We start from the raw sequence: 9,243 nt of genomic DNA on the forward strand, positions 1-9,243 counted from the left end.
TCATTATATTTTGATTTTTTGACAAGCCTTATTTTATGATATTTTTGTTATGGTCTATTTAAGAAATTTTTCTATAAGTACTTAAAGCCATATTTGTATAAATACTTCACATTATTGTATTACATCATGTATGTATATTGAATGTTATCTATTCACCGAGTTTTTGAACTTACCCTTTTGTTATTTGTCTTTTTCAAGTTTATAATTTGTTAGCATGTTACTTTTGTTGGACTTTTAGAATCTGCTATTTTGATTATAATTAATATTTTTTTTATGTCTAATTAGTGCTCCACAATAACAGTATTTGTATTAACTTTTATATTAAAATAATCAATTTATATTATAGAATTAGCTATGTTATCATGTCGTGGAAAAATCTGTTTTGTTTATACAGGTGAAAAAGTTAGTATATAAATTTGAGTTCATAAATATATGAAAATCTAAGTTAGTATATAAATTTGAGTTCGTAAATATATGAAAATATGGGAGAAAATCTTATTTATAAATTAATCATAAATTTAAAAATTAGATCATAACAAAAATAATAATGAAATAAGATACATACTTTAATAATGAAATAAGATATGTAATCTAACTTAATACTGAGCTGATCATAGCCTTTCTTGATCCGATATTAAAATCAAACTAAGAATAAGAATTAATTTTACAACAACAAAGTTAAAACTTAACTGCATATACTTCATGCAGCTTCAATTTTAGTCTGTTCATCCATTTCCCCCACAATTTTGTTCCAAAACCCGTGCTCCCTCCACACCCTATCCATTTTCTCGATTGGTGTATTCTTGGTCTCCGGCAGCAAATAGTATACAAAGGCAGTCATCACTACAACCCAGCCCCCAAAGAGAAAGAAAATTCCAGACTTGAAGTGGCAAAGCATGGCTAGAAATGTTTGTGCAACAATGAAAGTGAAGAGAAAGCTTACAGCAACCACAATACTTTGCCCTGCTGATCGAATTTCCAGCGGAAAAATCTCACTAGGAACTAACCATCCTAATGGACCCCATGACCAGCCAAACCCAGCTACGTAAATACAAATCAAAATCAACACAACATAAGCATATCCTTCGCCTATACCACCATGATCACCTAGCTGAGCTGCCATTATTCCTCCCACCATTATTTGCGACACTAACATCTGCACAGCACCAAATATAAACAATGCTCTTCTGCCAAGTTTGTCGACTACAAGCATTGATATAAATGTTGATCCAGTACCCACAATCCCAGTCACAACTGAAGACATGAGGGATGCGCTTTCGCCTAGTCCTATTGTCCTGAAAAGTATAGGAGCATAAAATGCAATCACATTGATTCCTGTAACTTGCTGAAAAAATGGTATGGCTATTGCCATTACTAGTTGAGGCCTATACTTCCTTTTTATGATATTCTTAAATGGGTGCTCAACGGTTTTTGAGATTGAGCTAGCTTTGATGAGATCATCAAGTTCTGCTTGAACATCTTCAGTTCCTCGGACCCGTTGTAGCATTAGCTTAGCTCTTTCAGTGTCATCAGTGAGCTGAATGAGGCTGTTTGGTGTTTCTGGCAGGAAAACTGCACCTAGTGTAAGGATTGTAGCCGGGACTGCTGCCAAAGCTAGAGAGATTCGCCAGCCCCAACTGCCTTTGATCTTTTCGGTGCCATAGTTTATGAGGTTAGCAGAGAGTGCCCCGATGCCAATACTAAACTGGAACCCATTGTTAATTGCTCCTCTGTATCTTGGTGGTGCCATTTCTGAGAGATAGAGTGGGACTGCCTGCAGAACGTGTCGGATATGAAACAAGGTGACTAAAAGAATCAATTGAAAGGAAACATGTAGTTCACCTGGTTAGCAAAACCAACACCAACTCCAAGCAATACCCGACCAAATATTAGCATATAAACGTTAAATGCTGCACCACCAAGGGCAGCACCAGCAAGGAAGGCAGCGCCTCCTAAAAGAATTGATGGCTTGCGTCCAAATGCCTTCGTTATCGATGAGGCAAAGAATGAAGCAATAAAACCAGCAACATACATTGAAGATGTGAAGGAGGTCAACAATGGGCTATCAAATTTGCAGTAGTTGCTAATTTCTGTGTCTTCCTTCATCTTTCTGTACACTTTTGGGAAAAATTTCTCCAGAAATGGTTCCATTGAGGTAACACCACCTTCATAGTGTAAACTAGCACTAATTAATCTCTTTGTTTTTTTTTAGTTTTTATCTTAACATCAATGATTCAGCGAACGGATTGTATGATCAACCGAGCTCGATCAGGCAAGTTATAACGTAGCTGTTGCCAAGTCTTTTGCACATTGTCTAACATTAACTTTTAGTGTGAAATGAATGGTGGCAAGCTTCAAAGAGAAGATAAATTTCTTCTTCCTTTTTGGTTAGTAAACTTGGTAATTTATATGCTATCTCTAAGTGTAAGATTACTTCATTATATTAAGATCTGCATAAAAAAACTAGTAAATTACAATCCAGAAAACATGAAGATGTGAAGGAGGTCAACAATTGGCTATCAATTTACGGTAACTTGAGTTCTATAGTGCCTAAAAACGACCACAAGAGCAAAATTTACAGGTTGACGATGAAGAAAGAACATGTTCAGGATTGAAATAGCAGAGAATTACGCACCTGAAATTCCAATATCATAGCCGAAAATGACTCCTCCCATGGCAGCCATCATACAAGACAAAACAACAAACCATGTCATCTTGCCATTGCATAGCCCTCCTTTATCACTTTTTATGCTTAATTCCACTGCCATGAGACTGAACTTTTTTCAAGTTCACACACAAATCTGTGTTTGAGAGAGGAGGCAATCAGGAAGGAGGAGATATCTCAGATGGATAATGTTAAAGTGCTGTCTTTCGTTGACTCGTAGACTTCGACACCATAACCAGCCAAGCAGTACTCTTCATAGAAATTATAATATCATGAACACTTCGAACTTTAGAGGAGCATGTGGGACATAATATTGGAATCATATGATATGGAATCTTTTCGTTGTTGGACTCATAAGACTCTAAATTAGCAGGTTAATTAGATTAACTCGGTTTAAACGTCAAATATTAGAATTTTTTCCCCTTTTTTCTTGCAGTTGACTGGTCAGGTTTGAATCGCGTATGATTGAATCATCTAGATTACTAAAATTTTAGGTTTCAAGTGCTAAATTTCCAAGAACATTTCTACCAACCGATAGAGAATCAAATTGCTGGGTTGCCAATCCTGTGTGGGGCAAATTATTGAAAAACAACAAACTTGAATAATGGAGGGATAATAGAAAAACAACATTAATTTGTATATGGTGTCTCAACGTAGAGTTCGTAGTCATGTGAACCCCGTCCCTGCACTTGTAAAAAGGGCTACTCATCAATTGTAATATGCAGGTGGCTATTTGTTCATATGGAAGCCTGTACATAATATCTCTACATGCTAGACGTGCTGACGGATCTTCTATTTAGTTATTTGTTTTAAAACTTCACCTAACTCGATTTACTTATTGGAATGTAAAATTTTTTTAAATCAAAATAATATTGTTTTTAATAATTTTTCAAAAAAAATCAATAAAATTTTGACTAGTTTTTACTACAACTCACAGGTCAACCAAAGTTTTTTTCATCTAATTAAGTTAGATTAATTTCTTTTTTAAAAAAATTTAGATCGGTCCAAACTCTAAATCAATTAAGTCTTAGGTCAATCCTAGTTTATATTTTATAAGTAAGATTATTATTAATTTAAATACTTAATATAAATTAAAATAAAAAATATTTAATTCTAAATCGATTAAGTCTTAGGTCATCCTAGTTTATATTTTATAAGTAAGATTATTATTAATTTAAATACTTAATATAAATTAAAATGAAAAAAATATTTAATTATTTTTTTCAAATATATAAGTTTAGCAATAATACGTATTAATAATAAATTAATTTTTTTTATATTTTATTATGTCTTGTCCATTATCAATTAAAAAAAAATAAAAATAATTATTTTATTTTATGTACTACTATAATTTTTTTTTAATTTCCTGTCCTGTTTAATTTTATTTTTAAAGTTTTTATATTTTTTTATGTCACCACAATAATTAAACCCTACCTAAGTTGTCAGCTAGAAAACTCAAAAACAAATTACATTCGTAAAAGAATATAAAAATACCCTAGGAAATAAAAATGCAACTACACAGTTCATTTTCATGTTTTCCACGAGTAATCATAAGCAGACACATTTTTTTAACTTTTTACAACAGTGAGTGCTTAGTTTAAGATAAAAGGAAAATGAAATTTAACTAACCGAGCAAAATCTTCACTTGTTTTTCAATTTAAGAACATGTTTTGGTAGCCGCCTCTAAACACAAACATGCAAAAACAAAATTATAAGTCATAATAAACAAAATTTTTTAAAAACGCAACACTGAATGCTAGGATTAAAATTAAAATAGAGAATTTTTATGATTTTTTACTTCCCAATTTGGGGAAGAACAATGGCACCTCTTAAAGAAGATAGCCATTTTGTTAGTGGTTATATCTGAGACATTGGAACATGGAAATGGAAAACAAACTAGTTGCAGACTCTTGGTGACTGGGTTCGATGCAAAATCAGTTCTTGCTATTGTTCAGCACTTCAGGTACGTGAAATTTCGTAGTTTTGCTCGTCTTGCTATGCTATTTAGTCAGTTTCTAACCTGTTCGATAGAATTCCTCAATGAGTTTAACCCCATACAACGAAATTGCGTCAATCAGCTTTACACTCGCGTGCTTTCTGTATTATATACAAGTTACAAAACAATAAAACAAGAAACAAAAACCTGCACTGTCCTTGTCTCTCAAGATGGCGAAAAAGATGAGAAGGAAGAAGAGGAAGAAGATATAGGTGGTGACTGATAACAAACACATTTGGGGTCATGAATGGCCTTTTTAATTGTGATGTCAAGTTTTGTGCAGAACACACAGTACCTTCCTCCAAAGTAATCTTCATTGTCCACTTCCACTTCATCATCGTCATCATCATCATCATCAGCAGCAGCATCTGTGCTATCTTCTTCTTCAGAAGTTTCTTCAGGCTCGATTCTCCAATCACCTCTCGAGTAGTATCTGAACCCCAACATTGGAAGAAGCACCAAAAGGATTTTATCTATGCGGTCGTCGTACCATTTGTTTATTTTCTTGGAGAACAAGAGAGGTGCCACCACAATTCCTGATCCTAGCCCGAACCCCAGGCCAGGGACGATGAACTCCCAATCAAATTCTTTTCTTTGGCTGCTTCTCCATGTAGAATTTGATCCTTTGGTATCGGAGCATGGTGAAATTAACGGAGGCCCGCATAATCCTTGGTTACCTTCAAAGGAATCGGACGAGAACGTCTGGAATTGATTCCCTGTTGGGATCCGTCCCACTAGCCTGTTATATGAGAGATTCAGGACTGAAAGGAATGTCAGGCTTGTTAGCTGTGCTGGGATTTGTCCAGACAATTGGTTAGATGAGAGGTCTAAGGACTCGAGCTGTGACAGGTTGCCTAAAGATGATGGAATTTGGCCTGTGAGTACATTATGTGACAAGTTGAGAACATAGAGGGCATTGAACTGTCCTATGGCATCTGGTACTGGCCCTTCAAAGTTGTTGCTTGAAAAGTCAGCAGAGGTAAAGACAGTTAATATCTTCACCAGCTCCAGCTCGAGACCCTTGAGTGTGACTGTTACTGAATCTTGATAATACAGTCCATTCGTCAGCTTCAGGGGATCATATCTTATGTGCTCAAGGCTTCTGTTTCCACCTTCCATCATTCCTTCCCACGTTTTCAAGCAAATATTTGGTAGGTTTCCTCTGAAATGGTTGAAAGCTAGGTCCACGATCTGAAGCCTTGGCCAAGTGCCTTGGATTTGTGGACATCCAATACGCCCGGAGAAGGTGTTGTTTCGCAGAACAAGGACACGAAAACTCGATATGTTCTTAAGAAGACACGGGAAGCTGTCATTGATTTGATTGTTCCCAAGGTCTAAGACCTCTAACATAGTGCAATTTGCCAGAGATTTTGGAACCTGCCCTTGCAAGTTGTTTCCACTCAGATCCAGAGTCTTCAATTCACAGCTTCTTGGAAATTTATCAGGAATAATGTCATCGAAGTTGTTTCTCCTTAAATTTAGAACACGAAGAGTCTTAATCTTCTCAATTAAACAGGATGGTATTGCTCCACTCAAACTGTTGTTAGACAAGTCAAGAACTTGTAGCCATTCGGTATTGCATATCGATTGCGGTATTGCTCCGGTAAGGTGATTACTTGAAAGGGAGAAGAAAAGGGTAAAGTTGAAGTAATTACTGATGTTAGGGGGGATGAAGGAAGAAAAATTATTGCTGGAGTAATCCACATAGATAATAAATGATGGAGGAAATGGAATGCTCCCTTGGAGCTGGTTATGATGCAGGTCTAAGATGCTAAGACCAGGAAGAGACAAAGGTCTTTCTAGATGAACCAGAAGATTGCGTGAAAGATTCAGATATTGAAGAAGACTAAGTCCTGAAATCCAACGAGGTACCGGCCCAGTAATTTGGTTGGCTGAAAGGTCTAAATGGAAGAGTTTTGATTGGTTCCTTAGATCTGGAAACATGCCCAGGTCGCAAGAAGCCAATCTTAGTTTCTTGATTTGGGGAAGGGAAGACATGTTGGAATTGCCGCCACCTGCATTAACTGTCAAGTTGTTGTATGAGAGGCCAAGTGTAGTGAGATTGGGAAGTTTCTGAATCCAATGTAATTGCAACGTGCCATTGAGCTTATTGGATGAAAGTTCAAGGACAATGAGTTTAGCAAGACCAAAAACAGAACTGGGAATAGGACCTTCTAATTTGTTGCAGCTCAAATCCAGGATAACCAAAAGAGAGGAAGACACGTTTGGAAACTCAGGAATCTGTCCCCCAAATCGGTTGTTGGAAAGCATCATCTGCTGCAGCGACGGGATTGCAAACAAGGATGAGGGGATGCTCCCGTTGAATGCATTGTTCCCTAAATCAACACAGGTGAGGCTTCGAAGGCCTTCCCAGTGACTGGATGGAATCTCACCTGTTAGTTGATTGTGAGAGAAATCTACATAGGTGAGATTCTTGGACTTGCGGAATGATGGGAGTGTGCCTGTGAACTTGTTGGATGACAAGTCCAGATAAAACAGCTGGGTGAGATTAGCCATTGAATTTGGAATTGGTCCAGTGAAATTGTTACCCGCTAGCTCTATTCTGGATAATTTCTGGAGTCCACCAATGGACTGAGGTAGTGTTCCCGAAAAATTTGTGTTACTGAGCAGGAGGGTCCGAAGAGAGAGATTCTGATGGAACTCCGGAAAAGAACCCTGAAGGAATTTGTTGTATGACAAGTCAAGGATCTCTAGTGTTGGTAACTGGAATATAGCTTGTGGAAATATACCGTTCAACTGGCAAGAGCTGAGCTGCAAGGCAGTCAATTTCGAGTAATTTGCAAGGAATTCTGGAACTGGAGCAGACAAATTATTACCGCTCAAACGAATTATTGAAAGAGACTGAAGCTTTGCAAGGGAAGCATCAAGAGGGCCTGAGAGATAGCAGTTGGACATGCTCAGCACTTTTATATTAGGCAGTGAAGATGATAAGGCCTTGCACCAGTCATTGCCGTGTGCTGATATATTAACACCATCAAGAAGGAGCTCTGTTAGGTGTGTGAGGTTTTGAACCAATGTTGCAAAATTAGGCTTCTCGAGTTTTAGTGCAGGACTTCCAGGGAAGGAAAGGGCAGACAAATCAAGACTAACCAACTTTGTCAACTTTGAGAAGTCATTTGGAATCTGGCCTGTAAAGCCAGCACTGGACAAATTCAGTGAAATCAAATCCGTGAGGTTGGCAAACCCGACTGGCAGAGCTGTGCTGAAGCTGTTGAAAGACAAGTTTAGACTCTGAAGAAATTGAAGTCTGTAAAGCCCGCTTGAATCGTCAAGTCCACCAGTGATTCTTTCGGAGCTCAAGTCCAGGCTGATAACACGACCACTACCCTCATCACAAGTTATGCCTGGCCACTCGCAGCAATCTGAGGTTGAATTCCACTTCACTAGTTTTGCAGATAAAGATTTATTAAACACGAGAGTGTTCCTTAATTCCAACAACGGTTGCTGATCACGGCACTGGCCAGAAACCAAAAACACATTGACACCGAAGAATATTGTCAAAAAGGGTATCAAGAAAAGCCATGTAAAGAGAGGAATTTTCATTTGCAAACAATTACGAGACACCCATATAACTGAAGATGGAAAAGCTTGTTATAAATCTGGTTTTGGTATAGGGAATGAAACAGACATGAACATGACCCTTTTAGGTTCAGGTCTTTGCCACTTAAACAGACTCGGGTCTTGCTCGGGACGGTGTCCGACCGAAAGTGAAGAATGGGAGGCAGAAGAAGAAGCAGCAGCTAAAGAGAAAGGATTGGGAGAGATATGGAAAGAGTCAGCAGCAAATGTTTGTCAAAATAAACTCTCTATGTTTGCAGGCAAAATGAAGGTTCTAGTTGAGAAATGTAGTCGTACTATTAGACGCGTTTTGTTGTCGGCTTTATTTTATTTGTTTGTTTAGCTTCTGGTTTTAAACCTCTCTTGCAATGTATAGAAAAATCAACGCCTTCCGCCCCCAACCCCCAACCCCCCCCCCCTTTTTAAATACCTTCGGCTAATTAATTAGAATATGATGGATGATGATACGGAGGCTGCGGCCCCTGGCAACGTGTCATATTCTCTCAGAGTGTGTTTTTGGGTGTTTAAAAATAGCCTTCGAAATTTTCTGGGTTTTCTTAAGTTTTTTATATTGTTATCATAATGTTAAAAATAAATTTTAAAAAATATTTTTTTAATATATTTTTAACTAAAAATATTTTAAAAAATAAATAGTAAACAAAGACTAAAGTAAATGATGCAGGCAGCCTAACCAAATTGACTTTTAGGTAAAGAAGCAGTTACTAGTTGAAATCGTGTTTGAATTTCGAACGTTGCTTGAGAATCAAAAGTGGTTTGGTGCTTCACCACTCCTTGAGAGAGAGAGAGAGAGAGAGACAAAGACATAATCACGTGAAGTGAAAGCCATAAAGACCAAGCTGCCATAAAATGTAATTTATTTTAAGAGGCCCCACAGAGTTTCTATTATTGGAGGTAGATTTCTTTATCACATAATTATGAAATGTTCATGAAAATATTACAATGATTTAAAAAAAAATAATTTTCAACATAACATATTAAAACC

The 9,243-nt window shown here is 37.0% G+C and overlaps 2 protein-coding genes across 2 annotated transcripts; both read right to left on the reverse strand.

Annotated features, from left to right (window-relative positions):
- Window positions 1-593: 593 nt before the first annotated feature.
- Window positions 594-2,945, reverse strand: LOC105141359 (hexose carrier protein HEX6). Its single transcript, XM_011048550.1, has 3 exons — window positions 2,636-2,945; window positions 1,843-2,165; window positions 594-1,774 (listed from the first exon to the last, which is right to left on the reverse strand). Exons 1-3 carry the CDS (start codon window positions 2,766-2,768, stop codon window positions 701-703), a joined length of 1,530 nt encoding a protein of 509 aa, XP_011046852.1. The 5' UTR covers window positions 2,769-2,945; the 3' UTR covers window positions 594-700.
- Window positions 2,946-4,590: 1,645 nt separating this feature from the next.
- Window positions 4,591-8,648, reverse strand: LOC105141360 (receptor-like protein 12). The gene has a single exon (XM_011048551.1). It carries the CDS (start codon window positions 8,223-8,225, stop codon window positions 4,827-4,829), a length of 3,399 nt encoding a protein of 1,132 aa, XP_011046853.1. The 5' UTR covers window positions 8,226-8,648; the 3' UTR covers window positions 4,591-4,826.
- Window positions 8,649-9,243: the final 595 nt, after the last annotated feature.

The sequence above is a fragment of the Populus euphratica genome, unplaced genomic scaffold, assembly GCF_000495115.2.
Source record: "Populus euphratica unplaced genomic scaffold, PopEup_1.0 scaffold329.1, whole genome shotgun sequence".
Lineage (NCBI taxonomy): Eukaryota > Viridiplantae > Streptophyta > Magnoliopsida > Malpighiales > Salicaceae > Populus > Populus euphratica.